Source organism: Phyllostomus discolor, chromosome 2 (genome assembly GCF_004126475.2).
Source record: "Phyllostomus discolor isolate MPI-MPIP mPhyDis1 chromosome 2, mPhyDis1.pri.v3, whole genome shotgun sequence".
Lineage (NCBI taxonomy): Eukaryota > Metazoa > Chordata > Mammalia > Chiroptera > Phyllostomidae > Phyllostomus > Phyllostomus discolor.
The window spans coordinates 148,304,741-148,326,662 of NC_040904.2; the positions used below are offsets into that span (position 1 = coordinate 148,304,741).

General features: G+C 41.6%; 1 protein-coding gene and 1 pseudogene across 1 annotated transcript in view; one reads left to right on the forward strand and one right to left on the reverse strand.

The window, feature by feature from the left end:
* TPH2 (tryptophan hydroxylase 2) overlaps window positions 1-21,922 on the reverse strand; it is a 95,433-nt gene that overhangs the window by 16,747 nt on the left and 56,764 nt on the right. The window contains exon 8 of the mRNA XM_028532422.2: window positions 20,631-20,757. Coding sequence (XP_028388223.1) covers window positions 20,631-20,757 — 127 coding nt within the window. The remainder of the gene's footprint in view (window positions 1-20,630; window positions 20,758-21,922) is intronic.
* LOC114512860 lies at window positions 928-14,326 on the forward strand (annotated as a pseudogene).

Here is a 21,922-nt window from a genome sequence, read left to right on the forward strand (position 1 = left end):
AAATTCTCTTAATGCTGATTAAATTACAAATGATAACAGGGTTGGAAGAGTGAGGCTGGTGAGCTGAGCAGGAAGCTGTAGGACAGAAATATTAAGGTGATACAAATCAACAAAAATTGGAAAACAAAAATGAAAAATGGAAGCTGCCTTGCTTAAGCCATCACTCAAACAGCCTAAGACAGGAAACTTCCCACTAGACATCAATTTTTGTTATTTCTTTAACTATTTAAATGGCAGACGCTCCCAAGACTCTCACATAGAGCCAGTTCACATTAGGTGCAATGGCAATGACAACCCGGTGCTTTGTTTGCAGAGCGAGGGCACTGGCGGGGAAAGCTTTCTGGGACTGGGCTTCAGTGGAGAGCAGACAGGGAGATTTGCATGCTTCATTATTTTGCCCTGAGCTAGTCCTGCATGACATAAGAGCAAAGAAAATTCTAGAAACTTACAACTGAAAGACAATGGTCATCCACAGTCCTAGGGCTACTGCTGACCTGTAATCACAGACCACCCACACCACTCTTGAAGCCTCCCCATAGCAAAAGGAAGTCATTCCTCCTGTGTGTATAGATACGGGGGCCAGTGGCTGAACAGATTCCAAGTACCGCTGGCTGAATGCTTTGTACTACTGCAGCTACCCCTAGAGGTCTAGACTCATTTCACCATGAGCCTCTCAATGAAAATCACCACAGCTCTTGCCAGGTCACAACATAATCAAAATCTATTAATTTATATTTGTTAAATTCCACACTAAGCACTAGTTGAGGCTACAAAAGTACCAAAAGATATGGTTCTATACTCAAGAAAGGTGAGCCATATGGATGGGAAGACCAGAATAATATAAAAATAATAACTAACCTCTGCTGTTTTTACCCCACCACAAACTTCTCTGTCTTGAAATTATAGCATGCTTATCAATCTCAGAACATGAAGAGTACAAAGTTTGTGTTGGACTTTGAAAGGTAAATGGAGTCTTGGGAGGGCTTTGGCAAGAGGGAAATAGTAATGTCAATGGGTTGGGGGAGGGGTGACTTGAGAGATCCCAAAACGTACATCATGGGGAGGCTGAGTTAAGTCAAACTATGAGATGCGCCAGATCACAGGCTCCACTTGAACAGGTAGAGACTGCCTCTCTGGCCAGTGACTCTCCTCAAAGCAAGACAGACAAGAACAGGTAGAGAAAAGAGGAGGGTTGAGACTTGAGTAACCTGTCTTGCCAGCCAGAAAACAATGACCTGAGTTGTGCAAACAGCATATATTGTCTTAGGTTAAGAACAGCCATCATATGAATTAAAATATAAAAACTTAAGCTCTGAGGAAACATTATGGCAAACCTGGTGGAAAACTGATCATCAAATATAAGAGGAGTATCACAGGAGAAAAAATGTGTCAGCAGAAAACAACTTTTACTGAAGAATACACCGACACGGGCAATTTCCGGCTGCACTATTTTAGTCAGAGTTTCTCTGTGTGGCTCTTAACACTGTTTCCTATACCTTTTATAGGAAAGGAAGTGGTCTTCCCATCCATATGGCTCACCTTTCTTGAGTATAGAACCATATCTTTTGGTACTTTTGTAGCCTCAACTAGAGCTTAGTGTGGAATTTAACAAATATAAATTAAAACACCTTTTATAGGTATAGGAAACAGTGCCCCTTCTTTGGCTTACCTCTTATCTCAGAGCATTTTCAATTTCAAAAGCGACCACCTAACTTATCATTTAATATTTACTGGTTTTTACATCCAGGCTTTACGGTATTTTCTTATTTAAAAAGAAAAAAATATCCCTCATTCTCTTCCTCCCACTCATGCACTGGCAGCAGTGACCAGCATTCACTTACCATCAGTGCTACCCAAGAAGTTGGTCCACCCCTAGAACCCGAGAAGACCCACTGTAAGGCACTCCACCCTCAAGGATCAATGGCATGTCACAATGACCATATGGTAGCCCAATCACAAAACTTCCCCATCCCCAGTGCCCTAAAGTAAAGGTCCAAACTTCTGTGTAAGGCAGAAAAGACCCCTGTGACCCAGCTCCTGCATTCCCCAGGCCTGTCTCTCAGCCCTCCTCCTCCCTATCGCCACCCCTCAGGGAACTGCTTGCCATTGTGCAGACTGACAACACTCTCTTCAGCTTCCTGTCTAGGGCTTTGCACACACCTTCTTCTGTCTGTAATGTTCCAGTCACTGCCCATCGCCAATTGCTGCCCATGTGCCAGGTTAGGTGTTCTTCTTCTCACGCTCCATCCAGCACATATGGAGCCATCCTGAAATTGCCAGCCTTCTTGCCTCTCCCTCTACCAGACTCTGAACCCCCTGAGGTCAGGGACGGGGTATAACTTGTCTGTTGTTGTTATTGTTGTTTAATGCCTGGTCTATAGCACCCTGCCTGACATGTAGCAAGTACTCTACAAATATTGAAGGAAGAGAGGAAATGGTTAAGCCAGAAGTTTCCCAGTGGGCCAAGCCAACAGGGTCAGTGCCAATCTTCTAGACCAGTAACTACTACCGTCAGCAAATTTTCTAATAGTACAGGCTTTGAAAAGATGAAAATCTTTCTACTGTACCCATCAAATCAATTTTCACTTATGGCTTCAGAAATAGATGTGTTCATTGATATCTCTCCCTCTCTCTCTCTCTCCACCTCAACAACATCCAATACCCTCCATGCCAGAGGGAGAGAGGAGCCAGACTCCTAGCAGGCACCAGGATGAAGGTTGATTGGCAGGTATCTCCTGCGGAAGCTAAACCACCTGGTGGTTAAGTGGCTTCTGGCCTCCTTCATTACTACAAGCAGCAACTCTGAAAACCCACTGATTCCGACATCTGGATCCTCATCGGAAAATGTCAGGAGGAAAGTTTTTCAGCTTGCTGTTTCTGAAAGTTGGAGCCAACTGGAGACTAGCCAGGGAAAATGCTAACTGTGCTTGGTCAGGGTACAGAGGAGTCTGACTGTGATAGATCCAGGCCCTGAGGTGCCTTGCTGCCCAGGCTGCCCAGAGTTAGCAGCTCCGAAGCATCTCTCTCGGCACCACTACCCAGACCTTATTTTAGCAGATGATGACACATGAGATCAGACAGACGCTATTTCACCTGGACATGAATTTGTGAGATGACCATTTGTCCAACTCTGTTTTCCACATAGTTCTGCAGGTCTTTAAAAATGGTAGTAAGGAATATAAATAGGCCTCTTTTGAATGCTTTCTGGACCTGCAGGCATTTCGAGTTTTACAAATCAAAGGCTGGTTTTATATTCATCAGTACTATTCCTTGGCCCCTAGATGTAGTACATGTGCCTCAATGCAAGATCTCTGTAACAAAGTGATTCACATTGTGTGCCTCCCCTTTGAAAGCAATTCCATCCTTTTCCAAATGACCCTTTGCTAAACTTATTACATAACTAGCTGTCTTGAAATGGCTAGACTTCACTTTGAGGACACACATATACACACGCCCATCAGTTTCATACCAGGTGCGTAGATTAGCATCCCATTTATATATGTGCTTAATCTACTTTGCACAGAAAACCTATTTAAGCAAATGCTATAGATTCGGAAGTGCCCAAGAACTGATTTTTATAACCTAAGCAATTCTGAGCTCCTTGAAGGAGAAGGAAACTGATGAACACATCCTTGGCCATTCATTTTTCGGCATGCCCTAAAATGTTCTGCATCAAATCACACATTCTCCCCAGATGTGGTGATTGTAAAGGTCAGCCCTTGAATGCTGGTATGAAAGATGAGGTTTTTACTGACTTCCAAGTAAGCTGTGGGCAGTCACCACTGCTTTTAGAGGGTCGTTTCATTTTTATTTCTGCATTACAAAAAGCAACACCCTCCTAGACATTGGGACTACAGAGCTTGCACTTCCTCCCCTATTTCTTTCCAGGCAAGACCAGGAATCCCGGAGGATGCTCATATGTCTCAGAACTGACAAGAAAGGTATGTTCGGCTGAGAGAGCCATTCTCGCCACTCCATTGCACCAAGGCATGTTCTATTTTAAGTTTTTATTAATGAAGTCGTGTTTCTTCTCTAGTCACTAAGCATCACCACTACCATCATCATCTTACACTCAGAGTTGACACTGCCATCTATATGTGTAAATGGGGCTGAAAAGAGTTACCTGTGAATTGGGGTCCCTGTCACAGTGAGGGTCCATAGGTAATTGAACCTCTAGACAGTATTTCAACTCTGTTGAGCCCCCCTGTCTCTAACAATAATCACAGCCGGTTACTGAAACCTGCACTCGAGCACAGGGCTAAGCACCTCACATCATGTTCAGACCTTGAGAGGCAGGCACCGTGAAGGTAACAGAACATGGTGGTTTGTGCATTCTGACTCTGGAGTGAAAAAAAACAGGGTACAAGGGCAGACTCTGCCTCTTACTTCTCCTTAGGAAAGTTATTTAGCCAGTCTTAGGTTCCTTGTGTATCAAATAGAGAAAATAAAATGAATAACTAACATTTATGGCATTCTTACTGCGTGCTGGTGCTAAGTCCCCCCTTCAACAGAGGGAGTAACTGAGATTTGGTTGAAGAACTTGGGCAAGGTTAGGGCTGCCAAAGCCGCATGGGAACTGGTTGTGCCTGACCCCCAGTGTCTATGTTGTTTGTGCTCTACCACACTGCCCACCCTCTGTCCTCAGTGACTGAACGTTGCAGACCCTAGAATTTATGCCACATTCTTGACAGTTGTGCTTGGTGTGTACCAGAAAAGGTCAGGGTCTGCCTAGCTTGCCTGTAGCCATCCCTCTAGAGCTTGCACTGGGGTAGGTGGTCTCATCTCCTTTGTAGCCTCTGGATCAGCCAAGGAACACAGCACAGCCCTGTCGGCAGCCAGTGAGGATCTCACACTGAAGCCAGTCGCAAAGGGAAGCCAAGTCTTCCGAGTCTTACTGGGAGAAAAGAGCGCTGCAATTAGCCCAGCTCGGAAGAGCTGAGACTATGATAAATGAGACTGGGCTGGAAATAAAATACATCATGTTTATGTTAAAAAGTCATATGACAAAGCACAAAACTAAATACTACATAGCATTGCTCTAAACTATAGCAATCTACTTAACATTGATATAAATGCATTATTTGGTGGGCACAAAATAAATTTGGTAGAGATTAGTGAGAATTCATGAGAGAGCAAAAAATGGTATGACATGAAATATTTCTGGTATCTTGTGACAAGCTATTTTGCCTAACTTACTCTCTGGTTTTGGCATCCAAGTGGACTGGTATGTTTGCTGCTGCCTAAAACCCAATCCTTCTGTTCTCCCTCCCTTCCCCTACTCAGTAAAGTCTCCTACTCAGTAAAGGGAAGACAGGCAGGTGACTGAAGATGAAATTTCACTTCCCAATTCAGGATCAGGTACCCCAATGGTCAGGGACAGCATCTCAGCTCTGGCCAACTGTCTCCTTGGGTAAAGGCACTCTGATGACCACCAGAGAGGCTGGTCTTCTTCAGAGAAGCTAGGAATTTGGATAGTTATATGATAGCCTATGATATGTAAATGCAGCCTACTTTTTAAATTTAAGCAAGGTGTAGGCTAAACACATCATTTTCTTGCCCACCATAGACATTAGCCAGAACAGAGGGTGCTGACTTGTAATCTCTTTAGATGGCAGCGTGACTTAAAGAGTCTGAATCCCACTTTGGGAATAATAACCAGCCTTCCAGACCCCACGCACATGGTCACACCTTGCCCTGACATCCTCAACTCCTAAGAAGTGGTTTGGTGCAGCAGATCAGGACTTAGAAAATCTAACAGCTCAGTCTCTGTCATTATTTTGCTGTAGGGTCTTGGGCAAGTCTTTTCACTTATCCAAGCCTCCCTTGATTCACTTATGAAATGAGGATTCCCTTCCTTGCCAAATTTTTATTGAGCACCAACTGTGTATACAGCACCCTACAGATACCAGGGACTGTGTTAGGGGACAATAACCTGAGTCCTGCCCATCTGAAGTGCCATAGTGACACTCAAATGCTAATTCAGTATAAGAACTGTAACTTAAGAGGATGTTCCCTGCTCTGAGGTGATCACACCCATAGTTACCTTCATGGCTGACTCAACCCATCTCGGGGCTGGATTCTATACAGAAATCCCTTCCAGGTGGGAGATTATGGGCTTATTTACAGCTCAACAGCTCCTGCAACCCAATCTAGGGAGCTTTCAGATACGCAGACAATTCATTGCGATGCAAAATTTCCCCAAAGTATTAACATCTGCTCTATCAGTAAGCATATATAACAGCAAATTAAAAATTACCAACTCGACTGCTGAGTCTTCCTCCAGGAAACCACCTTTGATCATTCATCCCACTCCCTGGATTTGACCTTATAATTGCCCTCCTCCCCCTGTCTTTGCACTTATCAAGTTATATTTAAATCCCCACTTACTTATTAGTATCTTTCACCAGACTCTAAGTCCCCAAGAAGCAGGACCATGTCTACCCGCTTTGTAGTGTAGTGACCAGTGCCTGAGACGTAACAGAGGTTCAGTAAATATTACGGAATCAGTGAATGCATGGGCCATAATTGACTCTATCAGACTTGTGGAAACGATATTCAGTAGGAATCCAGCAAGGTCATGCATTTGCTGGATCACGGTGGCAAAGAAGCAGAATCCAGTGCTCCTTTTCTTGCTGATTATAGCCTTGACTTTCACCTGGGGAGAACTAAGGCTTCTTAGTTATATTTGAGGTGAACATCCAAAAAAAAGTTTTTGTGAAAGCTAAACATTTAAATGTGTCTAAAGTATGCCATTTAAAGGTATCTTTCCTTGATTCATCACAGAGAACTTTCAAACCTTGCTAATTAGACACCAGCATAGGACTCCTGTGACCAACATGGAGACACATCCAAAAACGCATCGAAACTAGAGCAAGCAACATCTTTTGGAAGTCTTCCAACAGCTTCTTTGCATACTGTTATGTTAATGCAGCCGTCTTACGGCCAAAACTGCAAACACCTGGCTTGAATTCTCAGCAACTTGAACTCATAAAGAGGAGCAGCCAAGATTTGAAACCCCAAATTTCTTGCTTTCTTTAGTTATTAAGGGAGGATTGCACATATCAATGAACAGCATCACTCCTAATCTGCTTGAAGAGTTTAGCCCGGGTTTCATATTTCATGTGCTCTCACTGGCACAAACGATATTTATTCATTTGTTTTCCCAAGCTGTTTCCTGCCACTTGCCTTTCTCTGTGTTCACTGAAGGGAGGTGAGCTAATTAACTCAGGGGAGGCCTCCTCCACCTCCAGGGAGAAGCTTGACATCTTTTAGAGGAGGCCTTCCCTCTGTTATTTATGGTTAAAACACTTCATATTGCAAGGTGGTATGCTGTCTCCATCTAAAACCTCTTTGTAATATAAACTGCATAGCCTGCATTTCAGAAGAGACAACCTGAGTTGCTGAAAGTTAGAGAATTACCCAAGGTTACACGGAAGACAGAAATTCTCTACAGGGGCCTTTCTTGTCCTTGAGTCTTACAATGTGGCCACCTAGGTATCTGAGAGTACAGTCATGTCAAATATACCAGCCAGCATTCATTGGACACTTAGCCCAATGCTAAGCAGCTTTACAATGCATCATCTCAGTGATCCTCAACAGTTCTACAAGACTTGAGAGTATTATTGCTCTTGTTTTGAAGATAAAAAACTAGGGCACAGAGAGGTTAATTAACTTATCCAGTGTTACACAGCCAGTAAGTGATGGAGCCTAGATGCAAACCCAGGTCATTTGACCATAAAGCCTGCACTCTGAATTACCCACCACACTACTGCCTCACAAGCAGGTCCCTAAGATGCACATGCTCATGGAAAACCAATAGTTTCCTATACAGTAGGGTTCACTCTATCTCATCCCAGCTTTCCCCTTTACTCCCTGCAAGCATGATTATATGAGGTCAAGTGTTCTGAGGGAAAATGCTTATGATCTTACTCAAAAAGAGAACAGGAAGGTGACCATTGATCAGATAAAAGTAGTGCTCACTAATGGGGACAAGACTAATGCAACACCTAAAGGCTGACAATTAAAATATGTATGGAAACAAATTTCTAATTAAAAAAAAAAAGAGTTGTGCTGGCTAACTTCTCAAAATAAAAAGAAAAAGCAAACAAAACTCATTAGCCACATAAGATGTTCACTAAAACACTCCACAATTTATATGAGCAAGATATCATAAACCCCATATTTCTAGAGTACTTCCAGTTTGTGCCTTCTCCTACTGATGTACAAGACAAAGCCTCTCCTGACAGCCTAAGGCTTTGATAAATGGATGAACACCTCGTTGCTCCTTTTCCCCAAACCAGGGTTCCCTTTTACTTAGTTCTTACTTGACTCGGCAAAATGACTTCTCAGGAAAGTTAGAAGGCTATATACCAAATGTTAACAGTATTATCACTGCTGTGATGTTGCAAATAATCTTTATATTCTTTTCCTTACTGCATCTATTTTTAAAAAAAAATTTCTACAATGAATATGTGTCACTTTTGTAATAAGGAAGAGACACAAAGGTTTTTGTGAAGACTTTTCAGTAAGGGAGTCCTCTAAATCCCCCTACATCAGCCCCCATCTCTCATGCTCAGCAAGTGATTTTTTTTTATGGACCCTACAGAGACAGACTTGCAGACCCTGGAAAGAATGACAATGCCCCCAGGTGATTTACTCCTCCCAACCCTCCCAGCCCTGTTACTCACACCTACTTCAAATTTAAGTCCTCAAGTGACAGCATTTCATTTTCTGGGAAACCTTTCCCCAGTATGAAATCCACCCATCAGAAATATCCTAGAAATGCCCATCGCTACTGTGACAAGCATATAAAACTGTAAGCAACTTACAATATTTCTAAGAAGGGAGCAAAGAGATTTTTAATCGCCGTGCGTTCAACCTCCTGCTGCCTTTCCTTTCAGCTGCCATTCACTGTGAGGGCTCCCACTACAGTACTACATTCTCCATCCACTAAACGCACTCTGGGTGTTTCTGTCGCCCTTCAGGAGAATAGCTGTGGAAATCCTTTTGACTCCTTTGTATGAAAATGACATTTGTGGAATGGGGTAATTAAATTCCTATAGTTTGATATAATATTACCTCTGCTATTCTACCTCATTTAAAAAACCCCTCCCAACCATCCTCTGTCTGCGTTGGCTAGAAATGGAATTACACCACAGATATTTCTGTTAATACAAGTCTGAGATTTGGAGAACCTATCCCATTATCGTTAAACCAGAAAGCTCCTTTTGTACATCTTTGTGGAAATTAAATGACTACAGAGTCCTCTGTGCTCGATGAATGCACTGTGGCTCACTCGGAGGAGAAAAAGTAAGAAAGGCTCAGCGTCAGGGCTTTCGAGCCACAGGAAGACGTTCGCTTTGGGTGAAGACCTAGAGAACTCCAGGTCTTGAAACAACTTTAAAATTCTTTAAATCATAATGCAGCTCTTTGGGGGCAGTTAGGATATCTTGGGTACCGGCACTTGGGTGTGATGTAGGTAAAGGCAAAAGTCGCTGGGGCGGCCGGCCCACGTGCTCCTCGGGCAGCACTGGCTAGGAGAGCATCACCGTGTTAAGAAGACACTCGAGGCACAAGGAGATGGTTTGACCTGCCCCTGAGTACAAGGTTAGGAAGCAACTTTTAAAGTTCCAGGAAGCTGGAACTTTTACCATCAAAACAACAAGAGATGACAAATATTGACCAGGAAATGGAGAGGAGGGAACTCTTTTGCACTGTTGGTAAGAATGTAAATTGGTGCGGCCACTGTGGAAACAAAATGGAGATTTCTCAAAAAAAAAAAAAATAGAACTACTGTATGACCCAGCAATTCCACTTCTGAGTATACATCCAGAGAAAATGAAAATGGGATCTCTAAGAGATAGCTACACTCCCTCATTTATTGTACCTTTATTCAAATAGCCAAGATATGGAAACAAGCTAAGCATCCATCGATGAATAAAGATATATGTATACACATATATTATGTACATGTTTATATATACACACATATAGTGTATACATACACACATATATACACTTTTTCCCCCATTGGAACATTATTCAGACATTATTCAGTCATGAGAAAGAAGGAAATTCTGCCAGCTGTGGTAACACAAATGGACCTGGAGGGCATTATGCTAAGTGAAATAAGTCAGACAGAGAAAAACAAGTACTGCATGATATCACTGAGATGTAGAATCCAGAGTGCTAACCTCACAAAATTGAAGACTAGAACAGTGGTTACCAAGGACTAGAGGGTGGGCGTGGGGGTGGGGACAAAGAATTGGTCAAAGTGCACAACCCTCCAGTTAATAAGATGAATACATTCTGGAGATCTAATCCACAGCATGACAATTATAGTTAATAATATTTGACATATGTAAAAGTTGCTAAGAGAGTAGATCTTAAATGTCTCAGCACACACACACAAAAGAAATGGTAATTATGTGGTGTGATGCAGGTATGAGCTAACCAATCATTTTACCATATATAAGTGTATTATATCAAGCTGTACACCTTAAACTTACACACTGTTACATGTCTATTGTGTCTCATTAGCTGGTGGTGAAAAGGCTGGCACTCTGGCCCTATCGGGCTAGCTTCTGGTTCAGACCCTGCCCATATCACACTGCTCCGCACACTGCCCACCCAAGATCCTGAAGAGCAGCTGCATCGAGTGCTGAGAGACGCCCAACTGCTGACCTGTGGCATCCACACAGGTAAAATTAAGTGGGCACAGAGCTCACTCAGCACACAAAGGGAATGAACAGTTACCAAAGCAGCTCCATTTTTGTGAGTTTCCAAATATCTAAAGTAGGTTTTGGGTTTTTTTTTTTCCATCTGCAGTTATATAATGGCTCTCAGAAGCCTCTGGGACATAGTTATAAATGATGAAGAAAGATCTGAGCTGCAAAAATATACAACTATTTCAGATTGCAAATGTTTTTAAACATAGTAGGCAATCTAATACTTTCTTTAAAAAAATACTGATTGATTTTAGACAGAGAGAAGAAATGAGAAAGAGAGAGAAACATCGATTTGTCATTTCATTTATTTATGCAGTCATTGGTTGATTCTTGTATGTGCCCTGACTGGGGATAGAACCCACAACCTTGACATACAGGGACGATGCTCTAACCACATTAGCTATGTGGCCAGAGCGAGAGCTCACTTTTCATTTCCAGACAATGGTGGTGTTCTGTTCTCATCATGATATGAATAGGTGCCAAACACCTCATAATGGCAGCGATGAACATCCTACATGAAACACACACAAACCAAGCAAAACAGCCTTAGCTTCTATACCAAAACTCTCAGAAAAGAGCCATAGTCAGAAGTAGGTCTGACCTTGAAGCACCCCGGGGGAAAAAGGCCAAGGAAAGGTAATGATGAAAACAATGAAAAAGGATGGAATGAGCTCCATGCAGCTTAAGAAATACAGTGCTCTTTGACAGGAATTACTACTTTCTATATTCATGGAAAACATAAGAGTGAAAATATGAGTTGAAACAGATATTATTGATTTTTAGCTAAATTACTCTCAGAAAAAACACAGATTCATCATCTACCCAAATATCTCAATTAAAAATATATAAAAATGCGTTCCTTCCATTTCAGCTTTTTGTCAGCTTTGTATCAGATGATCCAAACAGTTGTACTTCAAAGGTGCTGCACAGACTAAATTAGCCTGAGGTTTATTAATTCAAGCTTTCTGTAGAGACACTAAAATGTACTTTTAATGTCACCCATCTTCAGAGAGAACTAGAGTTTTCTTTTAAAAGCATCCAAAACTTCCCAACCCCAGCCAGCTGGGTGAAGATATGAGAGACCTGCAAACAAGCTCATGCCTTTCGTAGACAGAAAGACATTAATTGCCAATTCATAAACTAGCTTACCTTTCGATTACACTTCTCATATGAGTTCAAGTAGTGTATTAAGATGGAATGTACATTTTATTACCACTCTCAGCATGGGAAAGTACTGGTTATACCTGAAAATTCAAACATGCTTGATTCATGGCCATCAAAAGCCTCGATCAATGCAAACTCTTTAACTTGGAACAAATAAATTATTTGTTTTGATAAAGTATAAACAGAATCTTGTTATTAATTTTATGACATTTCATTCCTGAAAAAAAAATAGCTAGTGATTAGATCTCTACTCACAATGAATTCATCCCTTTCAAAAAAAATATTCTAGACTTGTATGTCCTAAACTGTGCTCTTTGGAATACCAATAGCCCAGGTGCTAATACACACTCTATAGAGAGAGACTTCTGCGACCATACAATATCATTTCTTCATTCTTAAGTTCACTTTTTTCCGTTTTTAACATTAACAAATTGGAACTTCATCTTACAAACAATGCAAGGAAATTTTGCTAATTCCCCCTTTTTAAAAATTCAGTTAAGGGGGTGTTTTACAACCAATGCATCTTAAAATGGAGAAAGCATGGCCAATTTGGAAAAATAATTTTTTATCACTTGTGGAGATTTACTCTGCACCTTACCTTATCAAAGGCTCTGAAAAGTCCTCCACTTTGAAAACAAAGCTGCTCACTGTACTTAACCCACAGTTTCCCGCAGTATTTGCCCATGGATCCCTCCTCGTGCAGAGTTCATCATGTCACCTCATGTGACTAAGGTTCTGGGAACGCATTCAGAAAAGTTTGCTTATTCCTTCACTACCCTTGGCCAAGACACTTCTCTCACCAGCCTTAGGAAGAAGACCCAGTGGCAGGCAGAACCCCTTCCATCAGAAAGTGAAGGGAAACACGTGTCAGGGTCAAGAGAACCAAATGGATGACCTAAAACTCTCAGTATTCTGGGCCAGAGGTCGATTTATTCTGCTTGGGAAACATCTGTGATGCATTCGTACTGATTGCTTTCTCCTGGAAGTGATGCACAGTTCTGCCTGTTCAAATAAATGCCTTTACGACGTGAGAAATGACTAGACTGAATTGGAGCCCTCTGCATCAATAGGATGGGATTTACCGCCTGGTGAAAGGATCCCCTTTACATTTCCTAACACTTGGGAGAAGAGAAATCAATATTTTTCTACGGCTAGTTCTTAATTGTACCTTATCAGCAAGTTTCTGTTCATGCATTCCTGTAAAATTCAATAATATAAAACATATGGCAAAATAGCAGGTGGCAGCCTCGGGAGTGTGAGAGCAGACACACAAAACAAAACCAGTGACATGGCACTCACCTAAATAAACTCATCTCTCACCACACAATATTGATCCAGTTTTTTGAAAAAGTATCAAATATGAAAATAAGTCTAAAAGATTACCATGTGCCTTTTCAAAGACACTCTCGAGCATCGTCTAACAGGCCCACCTGTCTCACAAGCCACCTGCTTCTCTTGAACCATGGCATCAGCATCAACCTGGGATCTTGTCAGAAATGCCAAAATATCTCCAGCCCCATTCCAGACCTACATGACCAGAATCTGCATTTTCACAAGATCTCTAGGTTATTTTGTATGACAGTTTGAAAAGCACTGATCTCTAGGGAGGAATGGCTGCAGTGCCCAGCGGAGGGGCAGGAAGCCAAGCAGGAGCTGGGTGGGCACCACGGCCGGGATCACCACCATCGAGGTGGTGACATCCAGATCCAAGATCTGCATCAACAGGTGGAAGATGCAGAGGAGAGGGCTGAGCACCTCCAACGAGAAGTGAAGGGAGAAAGGCAGATCTGGGAACAGGCTGAGGCCAAGGTGGCCTCCTTGAATCATAGGATCTAGCTGGTTGAAGAGGACCTAGACTGTACTCAGGAGCACCTGGCCACTGCCCTGCGAAAGCTGAAGGAAACTGAGAAAGCTGATGATGAAAGTGAGAGGGGTATGAAGGTTACTGAAAACCAAGTTTTAAAAGATGAATAAAAGGTGGAACTCCAGGGAACCCAACTCAAAGAAGCTAAGGATGTTGCAGAAGAGACATATAGGAAGTAGGAAGAGGTAGCTCAAAAGTTGGTGATTATTGAGGGAGATTTGGAACACAGAGGAACAAACTGAGCTGGCAGAGTCCCGTTGCCGAGAGATGGATGAGCAGATCAGACTGATGGACCCGACCCTGAAGTGTCTTAGTGCTACTGAAGAAAAGTACTCTCAAAAAGAAGACAAATGTGAGGAAAAGATAAAGATTCTTACTGATAAAATCAAGGAAGCTGAGATCGGTAGCTGAGTTTGCTGAGTTTGCTGAGAGATCGGTAGCCAAGCTAGAAAAGACAACTGATGACTTGGAAGATAAACTGAAATGCACCAAAGAGGAACACCTCTGTACACAAAGCATGCTAGACCAGACCCTGCTTCACCTGAATGAGACGTAGAGCAGCCCAGTCCTGCCCTGCCACCACCCCTCCCTCTGACCCTGACCCCGCCTAAGGCCAGCCTGCCAGTTTAAAGGATGGTGATAGCTCTCTGAGACCAAATCCTTGTCTCATCTCTACCCCCTTCTCAATGGTTCACAAAATGGATCGTGTCCCTCTTATGTTGAAGTGACCAGTTATTTGCCTCCTTGAAAGAAAGACAGTTATGTTTTTGTCACTGACTTAGCCACATGAAATCATCTCATCACCCTTTTCTGGGTCTGAAGCTGCTGTGTCTGCAGGTGCCATCTCATCGTGCTTTGTATCAGTTAGTGCTGGAGAAATTTTGAATAGTTTATGTACAAAAGTGTTTTTAAATTTTATATTATTTTGAAACTTTGCTTCTTTGGGGTTGGGGTGCACTGGCCACCCCATCTGGCTGTGAAAGCTCTCTACAGCCTGGGCTGGCAGCGTGCTGACCTTTAAGTTTCTTTCCTTATGCAGTACCCCCGTCCTGGTGAGGTTTCTGTGAGGTCTGCTAGGCTTGCATCCTGCAGCTTACTGGCTTAAATGGTACTCTCCTTTGGTATGGTCTCTTTGGGGGCCGACTGAGAGAAAGAAAAAGCAATAGTGCAACTGTTTTGATACTGAAAATTGACAAATGTCTTTTCAAAATAAAGAACAAGTTCCTCCAAAAATGAAAAAGAAAAGCGAAGCACTGATCTAGGAGCTACATAACCTTTATCTGACTTCCTATTGATTAGGGCCCACATGTTGTGAGTTAGATATTACTTTGTGAAGATTAAGTTGTTCATTATGTTTATTTCCTAGACATGTAAATGATGTCTGCCTGGTCGAAAAGATAACTTCCAGACCACAGATTCTTGCCCTGTGAAACAGAAACCAACCTGTGCCTTATTCCAGGATTCTTTCTTTCAGTGACTAGATAGCCTCAGTCCCCCAAACTCTTCTTCGAACTGGATTTGCCATCCTGCTATTCTCTCATTAATGAGCTAAATAAATCTTTGACATGTGCCCAGCACACATGTATTACAATCATGCTTGTAACTGTTTAAAATTATAATTCAAAATCAGTCACCTCTCCATGACAATGAGATACTTCTGGTGAACACTGTAATAGCTATCTTTTCTTAGGAAAGAATAGCCAGTTGTCCAGCAAACAGCCACTGAGATTGTTCAATGTGATATGAAGGCGAATCTAGGGTAGGCTGGTGGTATAGTCTAGTGTATAATCTAACCATTGATGTGAGGGCTGGCCTCTGAGAGCCTAGAGTTCTGTTTCAGCTCGCAGACATCACTTGCAGCCAAAGAGCTTTTCATTTTGTTTTAATTTTTGAATTGGAAGGCCTTTCAGTGTAATGTGTATTCTCCAGTTCTCCACAGGCTCCAATACTCCTTATTATCTTATAGCAGGCTGTTTCACACATGTTGGCTACCCATCCGGTCCCGGAAGGCGTTTATGTTTAACAACCTTTAAAGAAGACGCTAATCTATTAAATCCACTTAAGCTAGCACTACAGGGGGACACGGCTGGTCTCAGAATTATAGCACACTCTAAGCAGCCCTTATTGGAAATATTTTTGCATATCTGTCACACACAGACCCTGGGCTGCTACGAGGACGATGAAAAGAGTGCAGCTGCCCAAACCCGTAGTCTTATTCATTACCCACCAGAGGCCAAATTATTTACATGTATAACAGTTCATTTGAAATACATTTACCAAGCAGCATCATCAATTTCTTCAGATACAAAAGAGTTTCATTTAAATGGTTCTCAGGGCATAGAAATCATTGCCCCCATAAAACAGCAAAGATAGCTGCCGTCTCAAAACTGAGCATTATTAAAATGTCAAAATAAATATCAGGCAGAAATATAGCAAGGGGAGGCGGTAGCTACAAGCAACAGCCTGGTCCCTCTAAAATCAGACCCAGAAGTTCAAAAGCAGCTAGGACAAGACAGAGTTTGGCGGTGCCCATTAGTCCTAGCGGAGGTTGTTTTCTTCTTTAGATTTGTTGACAGTGCCTCACAGAAAGTTATTAAGCATCTGCTTTCACAAGGCATGACTCTCTTTTTTATCAGTGCTTAAATTCACTAAACAAGGAAAAGCAGGCACTATGTAAACAGAGTCATTAATAATATAAATCTCACCTAGAGTAAAAGAATAATATGGCCTGTCTCACTGGTCTATATAAAGCGATTTTTGTGGTTTTCCATTTGTCCTCTCTATGGATTTTTCTCCTTAGGTACATCTCATCTCATTTTATTCTAGGACTTCTTCAGGGGACTTAATGGGAACAACTTTGAGGAAGTCAGCTAACAATACCTTCGTTTCTCATCTGGACAGCTAAGAGGACTTGCTAACCACCACTGTCCCCCATCATTGGACTTTTTACCCTTCTAGTGAGACCTTAGCTCTACTCTCTTAGTCTCTGCACCTGGGTCATTAAATCGGTCTTCTAGCTTCAGCATATGGCTCGAGGGTCATTAATATGCATGACAGCTAATAGGTTATTTATTCCAGGGTTTACTTTAAAATTGCCTGGCTGAAATCTAACTATTTTCTTTCAAGACCATTTTTCAGCAGTTTTCCATTCACTTTGGTTTTCACTGAGGAATGAGATGTGTTCTAAAAGTCAAAGAAAATTTTAGTGTCATTTCAGGAAAAATCATCCTAGCCTCCTCTTATCTTCCACATCACACTGTAAAAGCTTTCCAAATTTCTCTTTGGTCTGCAAAACACTGTTCAATGTAAGTAGGCAATCTACAAAGTTGGAAAGAACTGGAACTGTAAAGCTTGTGAGAGAGAAAATCAAAGAGAGTTGGGGTGGGGCTCAGACAATACCAGGAAAAGAAAAACAAGGTCAGGCAAAAGCATGGTGAGACTCCACTCCTCTGCCCCAAATCACTGCTGCATTTAGAAGGGACTCAAATCTTCCAGGTAAAAGACTTTTGCAAGTTTACACTCTGTTTTTGTTTTTGTTTTAAACTGCAAGATTCCAGGTATGCTGGCTCCCTTGGAAGACTCTCGATCCTCCCTAACCTGTCCACAGTCGCTGCCCATATAGAGAGGAACGTCTCTGCTGGCCCTGCTCCCACACTGAATCCCCGACCCCAACCGTGAACTCAGAGCTCACACACACACATAGATTTACCTTAAATCTATGTCTCCTACAAAGCTCCTTCTGTATCTCAAGAAAGGTGGACACTGACTTTGGGTGTTCCGTATTTTTGTGGACTAGATAGAGTGTCAGTTCCTTCAGGCGAGTACTAACTTTTAGACTTTTCCTATCCCTACTTCCTGGAACTTAAGGTTCTTTAGCCACTTAAAGAATATCTGTTGACTTGAACTGGTTTTTTCAGAAAAGCAGGCACATTCCAAAGAAAGGACAATGAAGAGAGAGGGAGAGAGGGAGGGAGAGAGGGAAGGAGGGAGGGAGAGAGGGAGAGAGAGAGAGAGAGAAATGTGATTAATGAACTAATGTTCTCTAATAGACAGAAGTGGTTTTAGCTGTTGGAGCTATGGCAATCCACAGCCAAGGGTACTGGAATCATGCTAAGGCAAGTGAGGTCCAGAAGAAAACTTGATCATCCTACAGATTTGTTGACCCTAATAAAATAGTTTTCAAAGTACATGTATTTGATTTTTTCTCATAACTATGAAAAAAGAAATGTAAAATAATGACACCCCAAAGGTGTTCATACCCTAATCCCCAGACCCAGTGAATACATTGCCCTTGTAGATATGATTAAGGGAAGATGATCGTGAATTATCCAGGTGGGCCTAATGTGTCTCATCAGTCTTTAGAAGTAGAAGACCTTTCCCAGCTATAGTCAGTGAGAGAGAGATGTGAAAATGGAAGAAAAGTCAGAAAGATTCAACGTTGCTACTTGGAAAACGGAAGGCAAGAGCCATGAGCCAAGGAATGTGGGCAAGGACACGGATCCTCCCCTGGAGCCTCCAAAAGGAACACAGCCCTGCCAACACCTTAATTTTAGTACGATGAGAATGGTATTGAACTTCTAACCTTATGAAATTGTAAGATGACAAATTTGTATAGTTTTAAGTCATGCATGATCGGTAGCAACAGAAAATGAATATGAAAGGCAACCCTGGGCTTCAGCGCTCCCCTTAACACTGGTGAGCAGACCTTCCCTGCTGAGCCCCAAACCAGAGAGACTTCTTATTTCAGCTGAAACCTTTCTGTTCCCCCTTTCCCTCTCTACCACTTGGCTGACTTTTTGTCATCTTTCAAGACTCATTACAAACTTTCTCTTCTCTGAAAAATCTTGGTTTTTATCTACGTAGGCTATAAATGTCTGAAATGTGAAGAACATATGTTCTTTGAATATACATGTTAGTTTGAATGACAGAATTAATTCATCATTTGACAGAGTGTGAAAATAAGGGACAATAAAACTCCTTTCTTGTCTCTTTTAAGAAGAGAGCGAGATCACTCACTCACTGGACTTCACCTTCATTCACATTCATCAAGTCTTACCTTCCTCCTCCTCCTCCTCCTCCTCCTCCTTCTCCTCCTCTCTTTGGACACACACACAACCTGGCAGAGTTAAATCCCAGGGTGTGGCTGTTTAGAGTCAGACAAGTAAGCAATACATTCATCCCTAATCAAAAGTATGAGCTGTTGGGGTCAAAGGCTGAAACCAGAACATTTCAAGGGAAATTTAAAAGGCATGGAAAATGTTCCAAAATGTGGAATTTAAACCCAAATCCAAGGTTTGAGAATTAAACTACAGCACTCATGTGTGATGGATAGTTTTAAAATACATCCACAAACACTTTGACAGTCCTTTTCCCCAAAAAATGAAGCCTAACTCCCCCTGCCTTTAAGTGTGGGCTGGAGTGAGCTTCTAAAAGAATATGAGCAAGCCAAAAGATGAGGTAATAAATGTTCATTGTTTGAATCCACTAAGTTGTGAGATTATTTCTTATGCAGTAAAATAGATGGTAAATATAGATGAGATATGCTCCCGGGGGCAAAGGTAAGAAATTGATAAGTCAAGAACCTGATTCTGTCTACAAATATATTTTCCCCGGCTCAAAATGGTAGATGTTTTATGAGCCAAAACTTCAAAAGTCATTCAATTCTATCTGGAAATCTATAAGGCCAGTCTCTCAAAAAGTCAGAGGTCTGGCCACACAGAGGCCTGCATCTTTGTCTGGCAGCCGTGAGCGGGAAGCAAGGACCAGCCCTCTGACAAAGAAGACTGGTGCCCTCCCAGAGCCACTGCAGGCCCCACCAGCCCCAACTTAGGGCCGTGCTACCCCAACCTCGTGGCTTTTCACTGCTCTTCCTCTTTTGGTAGGGAAATATTTGCCAGTTCCCATATCTCTATCAAAAGTAGGAGGTAAGAGATATGCTGAAGGGCTATATGTCTTTGGAAATATAAGAAAAAACTTAATAGTGGCAGCAAAGAGTATTCTTGCATACCTACTATGACATCAATGTGTATCTGTCAAATACAACTTGAGATCCCATTTTTTCTTCCTCAAGTAGATTTGCTCATTTAGGCTACCTGACTAGCCCTCGTAGGTAAGGGAGTTTGTTAAACCAACTCTTTCTTACCCTCAGCTCCTTAAAAATAGGCTAAGATAAGTCATATGAATTTGACAGATCTGGCTCTTCAGCATCTTAAAGGTAGCTGCCAATATTATACCTTTACTCTCATATTGTATATTTTGAGAAGAACCTCTCTGAGACCATTGCATCTATTAAATGTTTTTCTGGTTTTATACATATCATAATTGTTTAGCCTGAGCTTCTAATTGCTGACTCAAACTGGGTCTGACCACAACCATAGCAACTAATCAAAGCCATAATCCCAAACACAATAATAAATGTATACCTTTTACTATTATTAATATTTCTAGGAAATTAACACTGAACTAAAATGAGAGTCAGCAAACTATAGCATCAGGCCAAATCTGGCCCACCACCAGCTTTTTGTAAATAAAGTTTTATTAAACCACAGCCATATTCATTCATTTACATATCATCTGTGGCTGCTTTTGCATCATAGTCACTGAGCTGAGTAGTTGTGATGAATACCTCATGAGCTGCAAGGCTACAATACTTACTATTTAGCCGACCCCTGAATGAGAAGAATAAAATACTAGTATTTGGATGGTTAATAAGCCAAAAATACACTCTTCAAAAAAACACAACATGGGAAAAGATAAAGTCACCATGCCGTATCCAGAATGTCTGCCTTAAAATTCATAATTGATGAGGCTAGAGCTTTCTCTACCTTACAAATGGACATAAGAAGAACAGTTTTTTAAGCTGAAAATAAACTGACCGTGGCTAGCTTCTGCACGTCTTCATCTGATGCTCCCAGAGATGCCAGGCCTATTTCCTGGGAAAACTGAGCAAATTTAGGATCTGCAAGCAGTGGAACATGTCCCAGGAGCTCGTGACACGTGTCTCTGATAAGAAAAACATCACAAAGAAATGTTACACTAGAAGTTTTAAACTACCACTGGTAGAACAAGACTTAAAATCCTTAATGTAAACTTGTTACTCTAATTAATTATTGTTGATTTAATCAATTCTAAGACTTTTCATCACATTTTAACAACTCTGAAATACAGATGTACCTTACAATCAGTGGCATCTTAAATTATGATATGTAACATTTTAATAAAATAATAGCAACTACTATTTTCAAGTGCTTACTTTACACCAAGCACATGATAAGTGTTTTATCACATACATTATCTCTTTTTAATCCTCAAAAGACACTTATAGGATTAAAGTAACTTATTAGTGCAAGATCCTGTAGATCAGGGGTGAGCAAACTACAGCCACAGACCGAATCTGGCCCACTGCCTGTTTTTGTAAATAAAGTTGTGTTAGAACACAGCCATACCCATTCATTTCTGTATTGTCTGGGGCCTCTTTTGACTATAACAGCAGAGGTGAGTAGTTGTAAGTGAGATCATATGGCCCACAAAGCCTAAGATATTTCCTAGCTGGCTCTATATAGAAAATTTTTCTGACTCTTGCTATAGATAGTGATAAAAAATTTGACTCCAGCTTTTCATGATTCCTAAACTCTTGCTCTTAACCCTTCAGTTAAAATGCATTTCATGTTATCCATTGCTAGCCACCAGGAAACAGTAGAAGATTGCATCATTATCCAAGCAGCCTTTCCCACAGACAAGTTATCTGCCTACAACACAAGCAATCCCTTGACCCTCCTAGTCCTCTGCTTTGGTTAGCCAGAAGTAGATAACAACGCAAGCTTAGAACCTCGCTCATCTGCCTGAGTTTCCATTTGGGCCAGATGACAGGCAAAGGCAGTACGTGTCACAATTTAGCGAGGCAGATGACTTACTGAGTCATTTCCATGAATCACAAACTGTTCCCTGACACCAAGCTCTCTTGGAATGATGTACCCTATGACTCTCTGGGAATAGATCAAGAGACAGCAATATTTTTTCTTTACAAAAACCAATTAGCCAGGCAGTAATTGAAAGATGTTTCCTGATTTTACCTGGCTTCTCTGAAGTGTATCACATCAAACAGGTGCTATAATATAAATGCCAGGTGCTACCGTCATTATTACAAGTATAAAGTAGGTTGGATGGT